At 46.5% G+C, this 19850-nt stretch overlaps 1 protein-coding gene across 2 annotated transcripts in view; it reads left to right on the top strand.

The window, feature by feature from the left end:
• The window catches only part of PIK3AP1 (phosphoinositide-3-kinase adaptor protein 1), a 127167-nt gene that overhangs the window by 60726 nt on the left and 46591 nt on the right, over window positions 1–19850 (top strand). For both annotated transcript variants that reach the window (XM_025396560.1, XM_025396561.1), the window contains 6 exons: window positions 3027–3163; window positions 7092–7236; window positions 8306–8448; window positions 8573–8705; window positions 11105–11301; window positions 14309–14498. In XM_025396560.1, coding sequence (XP_025252345.1) covers window positions 3027–3163; window positions 7092–7236; window positions 8306–8448; window positions 8573–8705; window positions 11105–11301; window positions 14309–14498 — 945 coding nt within the window. The remainder of the gene's footprint in view (window positions 1–3026; window positions 3164–7091; window positions 7237–8305; window positions 8449–8572; window positions 8706–11104; window positions 11302–14308; window positions 14499–19850) is intronic.

Raw genomic sequence — 19850 nt, 5'->3', positions numbered from 1 at the left:
TTTTTTTTTTTTGAGACGGAGTCTCGCTCTGTCACCCAGGCTGGAGTACAGTGGCCGGATCTCAGCTCACTGCAAGCTCCGCCTCCCGGGTTTATGCCATTCTCCTGCCTCAGCCTCCCGAGTAGCTGGGACTACAGGCGCCCGCCACCTCGCCCGGCTAGTTTTTTGTATTTTTTAGTAGAGACGGGGTTTCACCGTGTTAGCCAGGATGGTCTCGATCTCCTGACCTCGTGATCCGCCCGTCTTGGCCTCCCAAAGTGCTGGGATTACAGGCTTGAGCCACCGCGCCCGGCCGCATTGAGATTTTCTAAGCACAGAGTTCTCACTTTAATATGAATTCTTACCATAGACTTTTCACTTCAATGTGTTTCTTAAAATTTCTTAAAATATGTGTAGTTACCGTTCCTTTCTCATTTGACTAATTTATATTTTCTCCATTCTTTTCTAAGTTATATTTACTAGAGCTTTGACTCTTTGGCCAGAAGACTAGTGGGCCAGTAATTTGGGAGAAATAAAGGACTTTTCTTCATTGAAACAATGGTAGACTGCACTGTGGGTCCATCCCAAAGAGGTTATACCTGTGTGATATATTAGAATAGGTAATTGGAAAGAGGTTGAGCCATTCCAGCCACTGTGGCCACTCAGGATAGTATCTAAACAATTCTAGAGCAAGAAATAGTTCCAAGGAGCTTCTTTCTGTTTTAAGTAACCGACTGAATGTTTCAAGTCCTTGGGATTATTTTCTCATCCCAGAAGAACCTCAGAAATACTTTTTAAAATGGCACGTCCAGGAATCTAATAATAATTAACTGACACTTCATAAAATCCTTAAGAAGACGACTATGAATTGTCCCTGATCTTTTTGGCTTTTTCCATTACAAGCTCCTGTGCTGGGTGAGGGTTCCTTGGGTGGCGCGTATAGCCCTGTCCAGGGTGATGGGCCCTGGCTGTTTTAGAAGTGATCAGTCAAAGAGAGAAGGGTGTGAGGAAGGGCATATCCAGCAGAGAAAATGGCAGCCTACTGTGTTAGCTTTTGCAGGGAGTGAGGGGAGAGCCAGGAGGATTAGAAAGGAGAGTTGGAGGAGACTAATGGTTCTGATGCCTAGCTAAAAACCATATCGCCTTGCTTAGAACACTCTGGGTCCTTTGCTCTATGTCTTAACACTCGATTCTGCCTGATGTACAGACAAAGACAAAGACCTGGCGGCATTCAAACAGGCCTTCTGGAGTAGCATGTCTTGGGAAAAATCACGGAGGGGAATAGTGGCAAGAGTACACGCCTCTTTGCCCGTTGCTCTCTAGGGCAGCCCATAGACATTCAGCACTCAGACAGCAGGCTCTGGGACGGGACCTCCACTCTAGGCTACTGAGATTTTAAGCTGCATGGCTAGGGAAGAAGTCCCAGCCCCTCCACTGGCCTGAGCAGGCCAGGTGTCAGTGCCTTATAGTTACAGCAATAGGATACAGTGGTACTGTGGCCCTGTAGCCCTGCCCCCACCTCGGCCTTATGGTTGTGGAAGCACAGCCTCTTCCTAGCATGACCTGGGGTCTAGGGTGAAAGCCTGTGGTTACAGCTTTCTAGGGTGCCTATCAGCAGCTGATTCGTAACCCTAGCATTCTACCAGGACAGTTGCCAAAAACTCTGCAGAGGCCAATTTTCTTCCAGGAAACCAGGCTGCAGGAATCAGCCAAAGTAACCCTTGCCTCTCACCTCCTCTGTCCTTTTAGATGATGGACTCTCTGAAGGCAGGGTTAGAGTATGATTCATCCTCGGGTTCCCTCAAGTACCTAACACATTTGGCTGGTTGTATCAGTGGTTAAGGAATGAATAAGAGCAAGCCCAAAAAATAAACTGGTGAAACTTCTCTCAACCATTCTTTTTTTTTTTTTTTTTGAAACGGAGTTTCGCTCTTGTTACCCAGGCTGGAGTGCAGTGGTGCAATCTGGGCTCACTGCACCCTCCACCTCCCAGGTTCAAGCGATTCTCCTGCCTCAGCCTCCCAAGTAGCTGGGATTACAGGCATGTGCCACCACACCTGGCTAATTTTGTATTTTTAGTAGAGATGGGGTTTCACCATGTTGACCAGGCTGGTCTCGAACTCCTGACCTCAGGTGATCCGCCTACCTTCACCTCCCAAAGTGCTGGGATTACAGGCATGAGCCACTGCGCCCAGCCCTCTCAACCATTCTTAACCATTTTGGGATTCTGTCCCTCTTTGGCGACCTGATGAATGCTTTGATCTATCTCCAGAAAAGTGCAGGCAAATACATACACATGTGCATGCATGTGCACACACACACAATCTTGCACACAGCCTCAGAGGTAGGTCTATCAAAGAACAGATTCTGGTTAAGAGCCCCTACCTTAGAGCTCTGGCAGGTTCTCAGCAGCGTCTCATTCTGTGCCAATACCCCACACATTTTCTCATCCCTGCTCACCAGCCCTGACTCTGTGCATGCTCTAATCTTTCCATAGTACAGGTGTTGCCTGTGGAGCCTGATTAGATTTGTCTAAAGTTTGTTGAAGATGATTGCTTTTCACTTTTGCTTCCAGAGGGGATACATTGGCTAGCCATAACCCGGAGACCTAGTGGCTTTCTGGACAGTGCAGGTTTTACTTGATGTTCCAAGAATGACCTTTAAGTGGGCAGTCTGTACTTGAACCCACCTAAGGGGAAGTGGCCTTCCTTCTTTCCTCACTCCTTTTCATCCCTGCAGGAAGTCTGCAGGTAAAGCTACCAGAAACCCCTTGGTTAAGACTAAACCTGCGGCGTCAGACTTTCTGGCTTTCCCCTCCACCATTGTCATCCTTCTTACTGTCATCCTGCCCTGTGGCCTGCATGCTGGTTGGCTTTTCTTCATTAGGTCCCCTTTCATGATTTCCTGAGTCGGTCCCTTCTGCTTGTATTGGTTTGACATTCAGAGCCGTTTCCTATTTTGCAATATTTGGGGCTCTCATGGGGTGGAACGTGTCCACCAGTTCTCCTTCCTGCCGTTCCCATTCAGCGGTGTCCTCTATTCTGTAGATTCTGGCTGTGACTCAGTCACTGACACGGAGCCTGAGGACGAGAAGGTTGTTTCCTACTCGAAGCAGCAGAGCCTGCCGACGGTGACTTCGCCTGGGAACCTGATGGTGGTGCAGCCGGACCGCATTCGCTGTGGGGTAGGCACTGCTGGGGGCCTGGTAGCTGGATGTCAGCACTTGGGCTTTTCAAATGCATGCATTTACTGCAGTAAAGAGAGTGGGCTCTCCTGTTGCACCTCGGTATAATTGCAACCTTCCTTTGGGATTTCTTTTGGGTACCCTGTTACCTGGGCCCTGGAGACACCCAGTTCCCCTGAGTAAGAGAGAGACTAGCCCAGGGAGATGTGTGTCATCAGTCTAAGACTTCTGTTCTATGAATCAGTAATAACATAGAGCACCTAGGAGACGGTCTGACAGGAGCATTCCAGACACTAACGCTAACCCTAGTGTTAGAGACCCGTGTCTGTTCCTGGTAGCCTGGTGCTGGGAGGAAGGAAATGCTTGTTGGACATCTGACAGCTTGCTTCTCCAACGCTGGCCACTGCCATGGCCCAAGGAAGTGCCTTGAAGCTTGATGGCTAAAACCCATTGGCCAATATTGCTTTTTAAAAGGATCAGATCAATGCCATACATCATATGACTAGCATTTTCAGGGGTGGGGCATACATTACAGATGACTTGAGTATGAGGGTTCAACTGATGAGCCACTGCCATTTGAATCCTACCCTAGTACTGATGGTTTTTCATTATTTTTCCTTTCCTAATTAAAAACGTGTGGCATTTATGATAGTTCAGAGCAGCAGAATGCTTCCTTTATGGATACAAGCTCTTTGCTAAGCTGGCTTTGTGGGCTCCTTGAGGCGAGAGGGCGTGGGAGCCTTGGCAGTGGGCAGCACTGGCTTCCTCACCCGTGTGGGTGGTTTTGTGTAGGCTGAGGCCATGAGGCATTGGGCAAGCACTTCCTACATGGGGTTGCCAACTGTTTCTTTGGGCCAGATTTAACTGATAGACATTGTATTCGTCTGTTTTCATGCTGCTGATAAAGACATACCTGAGACTGGGCAATTTACAAAAGAAAGAAGTTTAACTGGACTTCTGTGCCTCATGGCTGGGGAGGCCTCACAATCATAGCAGAAGGCGAGGAAGAGCAAAGGCATGTCTTACATGGATGGCAGCAGGCAAAGAGAGAGATAACTTGTGCAGGGGAACACCTCTTCATAAAACCATCAGAGCTCGTGAATCTCATTCACTATCATGAGAACAGCACAGGAAAGACCCACCCCCATAATTCAATCACCTCCCACCAGGTTCCTCTCACGTGGGAACTGTGGGAGTTACAATTCAAGATGAGATTTGGGTGGGGACACAGCCAAACCATATCAGACATGTTTGGTTTGGACTGCACAGTGTTTATTTATTTTTTGAGACAGAGTCTCTCTCTGTCATCCAGGCTGGAGTGCAGTGGTGAGATCTCAGCTCACTGCAACCTGTGCTTCCCAGATTCAAGTAATTTTTGTGCCTCAGCCTCCCAAGTAGCTGGGATTACAGGCACACACTACCATGCCCAGCTAATTTTTTTTTTGTGTGTGTATTTTTAGTAGAGAGAGGTTTCACCATGTTGGCCTGGTTGGCCTCAAACTCCTGGCCTCAAGTGATCCATTCACCTCAGCCCCGCAAAATGCAGGGATTACAGACATGTGTCAACATGCCTGGCCTAGATTGCATAGTATTTTAAAAGTTAGGCATTGGCTGGGTGCAATGGCTCGCACCTGTAATCCCAAGACTTTGGGAGGCTGAAGTGGGTGGATCCCTTGAGCTCAGGAGTTTGAGACCAACCTGGGCAACATGGTGAGACTCCCATCTTTATTTTTATATTTTATTTTTAAAAATTATTTTTTAAAGTTAGGCATAAAAATCTGTGTTTTCAGCTTCCTTTGAATCAGAACCTGGTCATATTAGGCCTGAGACGACTGGCGGGGGCTGAGCAACCCTGTACATGGGCCGTGCATCCCCCAGTTGGTGGGTCCCCACAATCCCTGTTCTTTATACTCAGCCTGTCTCATTCCTTACCTTACTGGCCATGCCTTTGTGGACATTTCCATTTGAAATCTTCCCTTGCCACTTCCTGCCTTCCCCATGCCCCTCTGGTCAGGCTGTTGGGTGCCCATGGGTAAAGGTGGGTTGGAACCAAAGCATTATCTCCTTCACTTTCCTCCATGATTTTTCCAGGCTTTCGTTCCTTCTCCTGTCTTGACTGCCTGCTATCCCAGGATTCTTGTTGCTAATTTCAGGCTTCTGGATCCTGGGGAGAGGGGAAGGGGTAGGCCGGGGTTGGGTCCTGACTGTCAGTAGGAGAGACACACATTCTCATTGGCTCCTCATGCTCCCTGGCAGAAGGTGTAGGTGGGACATGGCTGGGCCTGTAGCAGGAGGGATGACCACCACAGTACATGTGTGTGCAGCCTCAGCAGCCCCAGGAGCCAGGATCACCCCCACATCACCTGTCATAAAGTCCAAGCTTGCCACACCCTCTCATGACCCTTGTCATGAAGGGCTAATCTGAAGACTTTATAGCATAGTCTTAGGAGGAACACTTGGGGATTTGCTATGGCCAGGAATCTCTCCTTTCCCCGTGTTTTTTTGGAGAGTCTGCCCTCACCAGTTCAGACTGAGAGGCTCATTCCCCCACGTAACCAGCACAGCAGAGTCACTCCATTTGGCAGGCTTGGTGTGAGATCTTAAAGCAAGCTAAAAGAGCAATTCAAGGTGCTCGATGGTTTGGGAAAATTAATCCCCTGAGAAGTTCTTTTTGCCCAATGGTAAAATCCAGGACTGCATGAAGAGCAGAAACCAGGGGGGCTTCTCTCAGGCTGCAAGGTGTGTGGCGTCTTGTTGTGATGCAGACTCTGCCTCAGTGGGGCCAGGAGGGGCCTGAGATTTTGCATTTCTAACAAGCTTCCAAGGGATGCCAACGCTGCTGCTCCCTTGGCTCCACCTTGAGTAGCAAGACTGGTCTAGAGCAGGGCTTCTCAAGCTATCTGTGGCAAAGAACTTCTAAAAAGATGTCCAATTCTGAAATGGACCAATGATTTCATTAAAAACAATGTAACAGAAATGCTATCCAAAATGAAATAAAAAGACATATAAATGGCCAGGCACAGTGGCTCACACCTGTAATCCCAGCACTTTGGGAGGCCAAGGCAGACGATCACCTGAGGTCAGGAGTTCGAGACCAGCCTGGTCAACATGGTGAAACCCTATCTCTACTAAACATACAAAAAGTAGCTGGGCGTAGTGGCAGGTGCTTGTAGTCTCAGCTACTAGGGAGGCTGAGGCATGAGAATCGCTTGAACCTGGGAAGATGGAGGTTGCAGTGAGCCGAGGTCGCACCACTGCACTGCAGCCTGGGTGACAGAGTGAAGCTCTGTCTCAAAAAAAAAAGCCTATAAAGTGTCAGCCTTAAGTTTTTTGTTTTGTTTTGTTTTTTATGTCTTTTTTTGAGACAGAGCCTTGCTCTGTTGCCCAAGCTGGAGTGCAGTGGCACGATCTTGACTCACTGCAACCTCTGCCTCCCGGGTTCAAGTGATTCTCCTGTCTGAGCCTCCTGAGTAGCTAGGACTACAGGCACCCACCAGAACTCCTGGCTAATTTTTGTATTTTTAGTAGAGGCGGGGTTTCACCATGTTAGCCAGGCTGATCTCAAACTCCTTACCTCGTGATCCGCCCACCTCGGCCTCCTAAAGCGTTGAGATTACAGGCGTGAGCCACCGTGCCCAGCCAAGTTTTACTATTATTATTATTGTTATTGTTATTATCATTATCAGCTTCAACAGACATAAAATGACTCCATCCAATTGCTATAAACATGTACTCTTGGTTTTTGTGACTTGTCTCATTAGGACTGGTAGCAAACAGTTCACTGCCCAGCACTGGACCACTGAGTCCACCCTGTCCCCAAGGACCCTCACTAGGTAGAGCTGGGGCAAGACAGCTGGGGAGACCCTCGGGCCCAACACCCTACGGGGATCTGAGAGGAGAGGGGATAATGACTGGCCTCCCATTTCAGGCAGAAACCACTGTCTACGTTATTGTGAGATGTAAGTTGGATGACAGTGTGGTGACGGAAGCAGAGTTTTCTCCTGAGGATTCTCCCTCTGTAAGGATGGAAGCCAAGCTGGAGAATGAGTACACCGTTTCCGTGAAAGCTCCCAGTAAGTAGTCCCCTGTGAATGTGATGCCATAGGGCTTCATTGCTTATTTGCTATGCTGTCACCAATGCCAGGTATTATCATTTTAAATATGTTTGCTACTTTGATATTTTGTTTTTTGTTGTTTGTGTTTTGTTTTTTGTTTTTTTTTGAGATGGAGTCTCGCTCTGTCACCCAGGCTGGAGTGCAGTGGTGCCATCTCGGCTCACTGCAGGCTCCGCCTCCCGGGTTCACGCCATTCTCCTGCCTCAGCCTCCTGAGTAGCTGGGACCACAGGCACCTGCCACCATACCCGGCTAATTTTTTGTATTTTTAATAGAGCCAGGGTTTCACCATGTTAGCCAGGATGGTCTCAATCTCCTGTCCTAGTGATCTGCCCGCTTCAGCCTCCCAAAGTGCTGGATTAGAGGCGTGAGCCACTGCGCCTGGCTACTTTGATATTTTTTAAAGAGTGGTCCATTGTTTTCCTATGCATTTCTTTGATTACTAGTGTGGGTGAATATTTTTCCATGGTCTCTATTGTCGCATTTCCTCTTTGGTAAATCTCTGTGGTTGGTGTTATTTTTAATTTTCTCTTTCCCCCTCAAAACCCCTTCCTGTGGTATAGCATCCCGCCCGAGGGAGAGCGCGTAGTCATGACAGCAGCTCATGACTTGCAGTGAGCTAATTCAACTGCCCCAATGTGGCAGAAACACAGTTTCACCTCCCATGATTTTTTCCCTCCTTCTGTGACCACTGGCCTTTGTGTAAAGTGCCTTAAACCTGAATTTTCTTCCTGTGCAGTGAGGCACTGGGCCTACAGTAATGAGTAAAAAGATGAAAATTTTTGAAAATTAAGTTGCAAACCCAATGAGGATAAATTGCAGTGGCCCAGAGCCCTGCCATGTGCTGGTTTACTCACCTGCTACCTCCACCCTTTCCCTCACTCCCGCCCCAGCTCACCTCCAAGATCTTTCTTCCAGCCCCCAATTAGTGTCCTCACTGCTTAGATGGAGTGTGTATATCCATAGCCACTTTTCCCTGGATGCTTGTTTTTCCTGGGAATTTTGATAGCGTCTTTTCTTCTGTTCAGACCTTTCATCTGGGAACGTTTCTCTGAAGATATATTCTGGGGACTTAGTGGTGTGTGAAACTGTTATCAGCTATTATACTGACATGGAAGAAATTGGGAATTTATTGTCCAATGCCGCGAATCCTGTAGAATTCATGTGTCAGGTAAGGATATTGCAAGCCTGAGCTTTCTGGGCATGTAATTTCTGCTCATGGCTTATCAGTCTTGAATCTGAGGGATGGAAGAGAGCTGGATTTCAGATCTGACCATCTTCACTTTTGTATTCAGGCCTTTAAAATTGTGCCCTACAACACAGAGACCCTTGATAAACTGCTAACCGAATCCCTGAAGAACAATATCCCTGCAAGCGGACTGCACCTCTTTGGAATCAACCAGCTGGAAGAAGAAGATATGATGACAAGTAAGTCGACAGTCAAACCTCAGGAAACCAACGTGGGCTGATTCCAGCCTGCTGGTTTTAGCATCCCATCAACATATGCCTTTACCTTCTGCTATAACTCTTCTGGGTCCCTTCTCTATAACCTATCCTGTGGTAAGGACTCATTCTTGACTGGGTAGCCTCATTCTTCTAAATTGCAAATCTGAATACTTTACCCCCTTCTCAAAACACATGTGGTGGCTTACGGAGGAGTAGGAATTGAGTGATTTTAAATCGGTTTGGCGTAAGCTAATGGAGCTTGTAATGATTATTCCTCATAGGGATAGTGTGAGGAACAGATAAGCTAAGTACTGTCAGGGGAGGTTCCCATTTGCCTTCTAGATAAAATCCAAACTGCTTAACCTGTAAACAAGCGCTCATCTCTCTCCACACTCCCTCTTGTCTTTTCTATGCTTTGATCTGCAGGAGGTATGAGCTTTTTTCACCTGTCTTTTGCCACTTAGACTCATGGAAAGACAGTCCTTCCTCCCTGCCTTGGTTGCTGTTTACCTGGCTAACTTCTCTTACTTCCCTGTAGCAGCTTAGGTAGCACTTCCCCTAGAAGGCCTTCTCCAGACCTCCAATAGGTTCCATTCACCTGCTTTGGCAACCCCCAACCACCAGCACGTTGTTTGCCATTGACCTAGCACTCCTCAGCTGTGTCTGTCTTCTTTGCTAGGCTGTCTGCTCAGTGAGAGCTGGAACTGTTCCTGGGCAGCTGGCTCTTTGTAGGCTCTAAACAAGTACTTGTTTAATGGGGGAGGAGCAGCCTCTTGTGCACGTGTGACATGCTGGGAGCTGGGAGAGTCACACCCCTTGCACAGGGATGGTGCTTGGTGTGACCGGATGCCTATTGTAGTGTTTCGGTGGACACTACCATTCCTTCATGCTATGGTTGCACTACACAAATGGGACCCAAGTCTCTGGTTACCTTCTGCCTATGGTCCATCCTTCTACAGTCTAAGAGAACCATAAGGATGAGGTTACATGACCTTCAAGGCCTTCTCCTGGGGGATTCTCTTTCGTATTGCCTCTCCCCATCTTCCTACTATGGAATGTTCTTGCAGCACTTTTGTAGATGTGACTATTCTCTATTAAGCTTGGGGCTTAGGAGGAAGTATTTCATAACCTGACAATCTGGGATCCTGGGAATACTTTCAGACCCTTCAATCCAAGGATCATATTTGAAGTAGAAGGCTAGGTTTGTCATGTTAAAAAATATACATTTGTATATAAATATATATCTATAAAGTTGTTGGGCTTAAAAATAAACGTTTATGAAAAAAAGAGATTTGTCCCCAGCTCTGCAAACACAAACATGTCCATTTTCTTAGTTGAGTTTAACTTGCTATATTCAGATGTCAGTGGGTGGAGGGGTCCGTGGGGACCCAGCACCTCTCTGGAGTACTTTGCTTTCCACCAATTAGGGAGTGAACTGATGTTCTGGCGGGGCTTGTGTGCATTAAGACCAACATTCAAAATCTCTCCTAAATAAGAACCCTGCTGAATACTATCTTAAACGAATCCTCCCAGGTCCTTTTGAGATAGTCTGGAAGTATTTTCTGGTTGAGAACTAAAGGCTGCGGAAAGTCTAAGGAACATACCCAGGATTACTTGGTGTACTTATCATGAAATTAGGAATAAGGGCTAAGAGGATGAACTTCTTTCTTTTAATCAGCACAAAACAACAGCTTTAAAAAATACATGCTCTGAACTTTGCAGAGAAGTTCAAAACATGATTCCTATTGTACTTTGTGGCTGCTAGCTAAGCCTTTAAAAAAACCCAGCACATTTTGCATTGGTACTTTTTGTCAGGATTTTCCAGTCCTGTTAGAGAAGATGGTAGGGTATTCATTATTAGATTTGCTAATTAATTAAAATGTTATGGCCGGGTGTGGTGGCTCGTGCCTGTAATCCCAGCACGTTGGGAGGCTGAAGCAGGTGGATCACTTGAGGTCAGGAGTATGAGACCAGCCTGGACAACGTGGTGAAACTCCATCTCTACTCAAAATACAAAAATTAACTGGGTGTGATGCACATCTGTAATCCCAGCTACTTGAGAGGCTGAAGTGAGAGAATCACTTGAACTTGGGAGGCAGAGGTTGCAGTGAGCCAAGATCATGCCACTGCACTCCAGCCTGGGTGACAGAGCGAGACTCCATCTCAAAAAAAAAAAAAAAAAAGTATTTCCTCTGCATCTGAGGACATGATCTTCAGTGGTGTCCTGAAGGAAGCTGTTAGGTGTTAGGTCAGAAAATCAATAAGTAATGGCTGAGTGCCTACTGTTGCCATGCTAGTCTTGGCAGCTTCATCTCCATGAACAAGGGCACCCTGTGCTTTTATTTTTATCTGTCAATTAAGTTTTCCTTGATAATTTTCAGATCAGAGGGATGAAGAGCTGCCCACCCTGTTGCATTTTGCTGCGAAGTATGGACTGAAGAACCTCACTGCCTTGTTGCTCACCTGCCCAGGAGCCCTGCAGGCATACAGCGTGGCCAACAAGCATGGCCACTACCCCAACACCATCGCCGAGAAACATGGCTTCAGGGACCTGCGGCAGTTCATCGACGAGTATGTGGTAAGGTCAAGGCAGGAGGGGCCCAGGATTGGAAATGCACGCTGTGATAGGATGGCTGCCCTTTCACCCAAAATACGAATAGATTTTATCTCTAGCATGTCCTCATGTGCCTCTTCTGGCTGTGGGTAGTATGTGTGGGCTTAAGAAATGAGGTCTAGAGTCACATGGACCTGGGTCCAAATTCCTGTACCAACCCTTGTTAGCCTTGTGATGTTGGGTAAGTCACGTATCCTCTCTCAGTTTCCTAATATGCAGAAGGAAGATAATCATAGTTCGAGTCATAGAGTTCTTTTGAAGGTAAAATGGAATCATTTTGTATTAAGCACTGAGGTTCACCCTCAAAGAATTTACAGAAACCTTTATAGAGTGAATCTGCTGAAAGTAGAGGCTGATACCTCCCCCCACCTCCCCACCTGCCTCCAGGGCACCTTGGTGGGATGCTCCCAGCTGCCTCACCCACATTCAGGGCCCGGTGAACTGTATTAGGCTTGGTTTCTTCTTTAGCAGAGACCACAATAAAGCTATGCACCTGGAAGGCATCAGGGCAGCAACTCTGAGGCCCACCTCCTGCTGACAGCCTCGCTTTCTCTTTCTAACCCTCTGCCTGGATCCCATCTTAAGACAGGCAGGCACACCCAGTTTATCTGATCATCTGGTTTGGGGCCCTCAGCTCCTCCTCGAACACTGACTTCTGGGTCCTTCTTTGAGGCTGATCGCACTGCATGTCTACCTCTTATTCCATGCCCCAGTATGGCCTCTGATGCCTTGGAAGCAGCTGCTCTTCCTGATCCCAGTCCTTTGTGGTTTTCCTCCTTCTTCACAGACTCCCAGAGGGTACCTGAGAATAGCTCAGCCTCTCGCATGGGGCTGTGACCTCACAGGGAGCAATAAACACAGCCCAGTCTTGCTGTCGACCTCCAGACAGGAGGGAGCCTGACATCTCCCCAGAAACTTAACTCTCTGCTCTGTGTTGGAAAATCTACAAGACAGTGATTCACGGAGGCACACAGAGGGGACTTCCCAGTGTTTACAGGTGTATAAGTGTTTTGAATAAAATGGTGTGAGTCCTTTTTTTGGGCATCACTGACACAAATAAGGCTAAAAGGTGCTCTCACTCTGGGTGTATTTACTCAGTTTTTTCCTTAAAGTCACAAATGTACCAAATGTAGCATTTCATTTCCATGCCAATAGTTTTTATTAATAACCTACTGTGTTCATATTAGTAACTAGTATTTATTGAATGTATTTGATTTGAAAATGTATTATCTCATTTAATCCCCACCACAATCCTTTGAAGTTGACAGTATTGAGAGCCAATACTTTACAAAAGAGGAAAACGGCTTAGAAAGGCAAAGTCATTGTGCTTAGGGCCACAAACTATTCAGGGCAGAGATAGGATTTGCACCTAGTTTGATACTAAAGCCAGGGCTTGTTATCCTGTTGTATTTAACTGGCATGTTGAAAGATGCACTTTCAGTTGGTGCTGAAGTTAATCTAGGTCATAGTGTCTTTGCTTTCTTCCTATGGTCACCTTCAACCAATGCAGCTTCAGCATTCTGATCAAAAGACTGTCCCTTTGTGTTGCTTATGGCCTCTTAGAACTGTCCCATTTCCTTTTGTCACCACATCAAAACCAAAGGCCAGATCTTGAATCTCCAACATTTCACAGCTGTCATCTGGCTTATTGGGTCTCGTGAGGAAACTAACGAAGTGTCAATCAAATATTAGTTATCTTAGGGTAGTGGTGGTGAAAATGAGGATTTTTGTGGGTTGATGCTGAAATAAAGATTGTGAAACACCAAAGTTTCTTACCAGGAAAAGTTGTGCAGAGGTTTCAGGGAAGTCACCTCTCTGGCTTCACAATCACATGGAAGCAGGATGGCAGTGGGAGGTGGGGGAGAACCTTTCTGATGTCAGGACACTTTCTCCAAGATCATCTCTCCTTTTGGGCACACAGGATATAAAATTGAGGCCCGAACCCCTGGAAACGGTCAGGGTTCCTGACAGTTTGGAGGAGCCTGCGAAAGGAACAGGGGCTAGTGTGCCAAGCTGCGGAGTGAGCTCTGACTGCACACAGTGCGAGAACACCTTAGCTGCATTCCTGTTCAGCTCATTTGAATTTCTGCGTGGCTAGTCAGGAAAGGTCACACCTTCTTGTGTCATTTTTTCCCTTTGGAGGAACCACTAGGGTGTGGAAGAAAGATCAAAGATCGGATTGCAAGCCCTTGAGTAAGATACTAGATTTTTGTGAGCTTTGCTTTTCTGGTCTGTAAACTAGGGAATATTATACCTTTCTCTAGCAGTAGTGGAATGGATTACAGGAGATAGGGTATAGACAAATACCTAGCATCGCACCTGACATTTAAAAGGTGCTCATGGGAAAGTTTTTTTTAAATTATTATTATTTTTTAGACAGAGTCTTGCTCTGTTGCCCAGGCTGGAGTGCACTGGTGCGATCTTGGCACACTGCAACCTCCCCCTCCTGGATTCAAGCAATTCTCATGCCTTGGCCTCCTGAGTAGCTGGGATTCCAAGCGTGCTCTACCATGCCCGGCTAATTTTTGTATTTTTAGTAGAGATGAGGTTTTGCCATTTTGGCCAGGCTGGTCTTGAACTCCTGACCTCAGGTGATCCACTCACCTTGGCCTCCCAAAGTCCTGGGATTACAGGTGTGAGCCACCACACCTGGCCATGGGAAAGTAATTTTTAATTTGTATCCTCTGGTCAGTGGACATTTAGTGAGTATCTCCTGAGTGCCTAACTCTGTGCTTAGTGTTGTAGGAAGATACGAAGATTAAAACAAAAACATAAAAGAAACTAAAAAAAGGTGGGAAGCCTGGCCTCAAGGAGCATTCAGTCAGGCGGGAAAATACAAATACACACAACCAATTGCAATCCTGACTCATGGGAACCTTTACTTTGCTGGCCACAAGTGCCTTTGGGGGCCAAGTTCCACCCAGAAAGCCAGGCGGCCTCAGTGCGCCGTGGGTCTCGTCTTCTCTTTCAGGAAACGGTGGACATGCTCAAGAGTCACATTAAAGAGGAACTGATGCAAGGGGAGGAGGCTGACGCTGTGTACGAGTCCATGGCCCACCTTTCCACAGACCTGCTCATGAAATGCTCGCTCAACCCCGGCTGTGACGAGGATCTCTATGAGTCCATGGCTGCCTTCGTCCCAGCTGCCACTGAAGACCTCTGTAAGTAGCACGACCCAGTTCTGCTTCCACCTTTCTGCTGAGAAACAGCTTTTCTCATTCCAGTTGACGACAGCGTGGGGCAGTCCCTACTTACCCTCACTTCACCCCAGAGAGATGAAGGTCCTGTTTTACACAAAGCTAGGGCTGGAGTCATGGCTGTGACAAGCAGAATTCTTCTCCAAACTTCCTCTGTTGTGACTGCTGGGAGAGTTTAAGCAAATATCTGGAAGTCAGAATTGATGAAGTCATTGCCTCATGATCTGAGAGGCCAAATTGGTGGCTCTCAGCCCTCAGTCTCCATGGGTCCTTTTTATAACAAACATGTTGTAATACCCCCTTTCCTACTCTGACATGAGGTTTATATATTATATAACCTACCTACATATAAAATTCTCAGAAATCAAATATACTGCCCTAATTGAAATAGGAAAGAGAAATTAAAGAAGAGGACATGCTCAAACATGCCTGCACCAGAAGTCATGACAAAATAGTCAGATGCAGACACACTCAGAATCACTGTGAACATTATGGCTTCAAACATTGACTGATACACGTCTGCAGTCTTGGTGGCTCAAATGATGGGAACAATGTTGGCACTGGCATCCGGATTTTCCTAGATGATGAACAACTCTATGATTTCCTTTCCATTTTCATAGAAATTGAATTTCTAACAAATTAAGTGCAAAAATAAGATGTGTTTATATGTGAAACAGTTTAGGTTCTAGGCTCAGAAAATAATAAGCAGATTTTTTGAGGGCGAGGGGTAATATGATCTTATTGCATTAATATATAGTAAACTTATTTTCAAAATATTCTTCAGGATCATGATTTTTCTTGTAAACTGTTTACAAACTTTGCCCATATTTTATTATCTTGTTTTTTCCAATGCAAAGTAATACATTTTGACAAAAGTGAATGAGCAGTAAAAGTTCCCCTCCAGCACCTAAACTCAAAACAAAATAGGAACGTATAACTGAGTTGAGAGAAGTTATGTGACTTGTGACTCCCAGTCAATATGGCATTAGTAATAATTAGTAATAAAATTATAGGTATATTTGTTTATATTTTTGCTTGTATCTGCTGACATTAAATTTAAAAATATACACATACATGTACAGATACACAGATGTGCAGAAATATACATAAAGGTATAAATATGTATCATAAGTGCTTTTTAAAACTTAAATGTATGTCTAGAGGAATATTTGAAAGTCACGAGGGACGTGAAACACCTCTTCAATGGGCAGGGCTGTCCCACACATGGCAGGATGTCTAGGGTCCTTCCCCCTTTTACTAAATGCCATCTCCTTGGTGACCACCCAAAACACCCTCATAGATTTTTCCAAATGCCCCAGGGGGGCAGTGCCACCACCCTTGAGAACCACTGATCTAGGTAACAGTGGATGTGATCTCCACGCACATACTGGAGTTGAAGCAGGAGACCCACACAGCAGGCCCTCTAAGAGGCTTATTCATGTGTTACCATCATTCGCTATCAAATGCTAAGCATGCGGAGGCACCACTGGAGACTTAACCCTCCTTCCCTATGGGTTTCATTAATAGATTCAAGAAAGAGAAGTATCCACCAAGGTATCAACATTATGGATGGGGAAGTTTCTGGAATGGGCTAGATTGAGTATTACAAGCCTTCAGCCTGAAAAGAAGACAGTAGGGCCCTGGGCCCACAGGGAGGCGGGCCTGACTTTCCCATCCGTGAACTCATGGAAGAGCAGGCGCCAACAGGGTGCCTTGGAGAGAAGGCATAGGTTGATCAGAGGGCCAGAGGCAGTCTCTGATGCCAGCAAGCCTTTGACACCGATCCCAGAACCTGCAAGATGTGGTCCAGTGGTTGTTTAGGTGTTTGTCAGTTAGACTGGGTGCTCCTTTAGGGGAAAGAGCAGTAAAAGCTCCCTCCAGCACCTAACTGGGAGGCTTGGAAGTGCTGGTGGAAGCTCTTCCCAAATGAGCTGTGCCTTGACATGGATGTGGGGAGAGAAAGCACCATCACTACCCTCCACACCCTTGATCTCACTGAAGTCCGAAAGCTACCCCACTAGGATGCTTTTCTTACCTGCACTTTACAAATGGGGAAACAGAGGCACAGAGGGACTGAACATTCCCAAAGTGTCACAGCCAATCAGTGATAGAGCCCAGATTTGAATCCAGATTTCTCTGTCATTAGGACCATATTCTGTATACTGTGGCAGAAATTGTTATCCAACACCACGCATTTTAGTCGTGGTTCCTTTTGGAAAAACCATCTAGCCTCTATAGCCTTTCTTCCCCTATCTGCAACTCCAGATATTGGATAACAAAGCAGCCTCTGGCGCCCCCTAGCCTTGCCCATCATCCTATCCATATACTCAATAAGCATTTCTGGAGCATCTAGCACATTTCAGTTACTGATCTCTTCTGGTTGTTGGAGATACAGGCAGGGAAGTGGGTAGGACCAATCCTTTCCATTGTGGAATAGGGACTCACTCACAAAAGAACACTTGGAGAACCACCAGTAGCCACTTGAATCTGGAGACTGCATCATCCTTTCTGCCCTGTGTCTTTGCTATGAAACTACTGGACAATTAAAGAAAGCCCTACTTTATTGGCAGTTTAGTGTTGACAGAGCCTTACACTTGTTGTCCCCCTGGATATTCTAACACATGCCGTGCTCCCACCACAGCACTGGAAACCTGCAGGGAATGCCAAAGGTGTCTCTCCCATTATTCCTGGTCTGCTGGGCCCCTCACAGCAGGATCGGTGAGGTTTACCAGGGCTTCCCAAGGCAGCAGTGTGCTGTGGAGCTAGCCTGGTTTGTAGCCAACTGGCAACTTGTAAAGTCACCCGGGCCAGGGGGCTTCTGGGTGCCGTGGAGCTGGAAGGAGGCTACCAGTGGGGGAGGCAGGCTGTCACATTTGGCTGCTTTTTGCATAGGAAAAGGAAACTCACCGCATTTTTCTTTTTCCTTCCTTCCTGCCTGCCTGCCCTTTTTTTTTTTTTTTTTTTGAGACAAGTTCTGGCTCTATTGCTCAGGCTAGAGTGCAGTGGCACAATGCCAGCAATCCCAGCTCCCTGTAACCACTGCCTCCCGGCTCAAGCCGTCCTCCCACCTAAGCCTCCCGAGTTACTGGGACTACAGGCATGAACCACCATGCCCAGTTAATTTTTTGTATTTTTCATATAGATGGGATTTTGTGATGTTACCCAGGCTGGTCTTGAACTTGTGAGCTCAAGCAATCTGTCTGCTTTGGCCTCCCAAACCAAAGTGTTCCAAGTTATTCCAAGTGCTGCCAGGTGTTCCAAGTTATTACTCTGCTGGGATTACAGGCGTGAGCCACCGTGCCCGGCCCACATTTTTCATTTCCCCGATTATATGAACTCTGAATTTTCTGACTCTAGACATGGTTTGTTTTGTGTTTCTGTCCCTGTGGCTGTCAAGTTTAACCTTGAGAATGATCGCTTACCTCCTGGCTCAGAAGCAGCAGCAACTTGGACTTGGGGAGGAATAATTCATTTTCCTAAGGGTGGCTCAGTAGGTGACAAGGTAGCTTAATTCATAAAGAAGTAGGATAAAGGACAAACCGCTAAATCTAAAATGTGTATTTGCAGCACCCCCCAGCAGAGTAATAACTTGGAACACCTGGCAGCCCTTTCAGAGTCCACGGACTGCCTGTGTCTCCGTGATCTCACCTGACCACCCTAGGGTTTAGTGCATAGGATGATCTCTGTTTCACAGGAAAGAAAACTAAGGCTCCAAGATTTAGTAACTTACCTAAGTCCCATCAAGGGAGGACTGGATCAGGAATCTGTGTCTTCGAATTCCCAGGAGGCAAATCTGTCTGCTGTCTCACTGGAATATAGGGCTCTCCTGGCCTGCCCTTCTAGGGTCTGCATTTGTCAGCCCTGAGATAGACACTTATACAGGGGCTATTTCTAAATGTCTAGATTGCCACATTTATCAGTGCCCCACCATTGACTGTGGTAACCCTAGAGGCTGAAAATAACCATATTAAGGAAATTAGGCTGTGTTCATTCACTCACTCGCTCACTCATTGATTCGCTCACAGGACAAACATTATAGGGTGGCAGGCTTTAGGCCGGTTTCAGACCACTGCTTTGGAGATCACCTAACTGTTGTTGGGACAAATCTTTCTGACTTGAGTTTGGGAAAGGGGTGGTAATGAGGTTGCTTCTCCAAAGAGAATCCAAGGCAACCACCTGAGTTGGAAGGTTATAGGGGAAGCTCCCAGTGTTAACTGAAATGGGGTTGGAGAGAGGTGTTGGGTTCTGACCATGAGATCGTACAATTCTGCTCCAATCTCTCCTTCCCCTGAACTTGCTTACGTGGGTGTACACACACACACACGCACACACGTCACACTCACAAGTCTTTAGTTTAGATATGCTGCCACCAGGTGGTAACTACGTGTCTTTGTTATCAAACCTTCAACTTTGCTCCCAATTCTCTTGAGAATTTTTTGATCAAGGCCCCACAGATCAGTCGGGCATGGTGGCTCATACCTGTAATCCCAGCATTTTGGGAGGCTGAGGCGGGAGGATTGCTTGAACCCAAGAATTTGAGACCAGCCTGGGCAGCATAGTAAGACCTCGTTTCTGCAAAAAAATTTTTAAAAATTAGCTGGGCGTGGTGGCACATGCCTGTGGTCCCAGCTACTCAGGAGGCTCTGGTGGGAGAATTGCTTGAGCCTGGGCATTCAAGGCTGCAGTGAGCCATGACTGCGCCACTGCATTCCAGCCTGCTAACAAAATGGGATCCTGTCTCAAAAAAAAAAAAAAAAAAAAAAGACCCCACATATTTAAAGCATCAACTTCCACACCTTATTATGTAAGAGATAAAATGTCTTTATTGAGGACAAGCTTATACAAACATTAAATAAAACTCCAGGCAAATGTCCGTGGGTGTTTTCACTATCTCCTCATCTTTTTCTGTCTTAGTTCTTTGTCCCCTGCCCTTACCTTGGAGAATGATATGGTAAGTCCTGGTGGTCCCTGGACCTAGGTGATTAATTTTGTGTTGAAAGCTTGCCCAGTGACTGGTCACCTCTCTGAGGCTCTGGGTAGAATGGCCTTGGGAGCCAGTTCTGGGAGGCCCTTGTCCAGTCTGTTTCCAAGGTAATCTGCTTTGTGGGTTGTAGCTTTGCTTCAATACCTGAGAGCCTCATTTTTCTTCCACAAAGCGAAAGGAACGAAAGGAAAAAGGTGTTATCATCTTGCCGTTAGAAACTGCAGACTCACTAATCAATCCCAGAGGACTGTTCTGCTCCATGTTACCCCTGCACTGAACTTTTCTTCTGAACCCCTGATCCCTACCTCATGGTTCTGTAGCTCAAGTGTTTA

Source organism: Theropithecus gelada, chromosome 9 (genome assembly GCF_003255815.1).
Source record: "Theropithecus gelada isolate Dixy chromosome 9, Tgel_1.0, whole genome shotgun sequence".
Classification (NCBI taxonomy): domain Eukaryota; kingdom Metazoa; phylum Chordata; class Mammalia; order Primates; family Cercopithecidae; genus Theropithecus; species Theropithecus gelada.
Note: the sequence above shows the minus strand (reverse complement) of the source record. Positions and strands in the feature narration are given on the sequence as shown.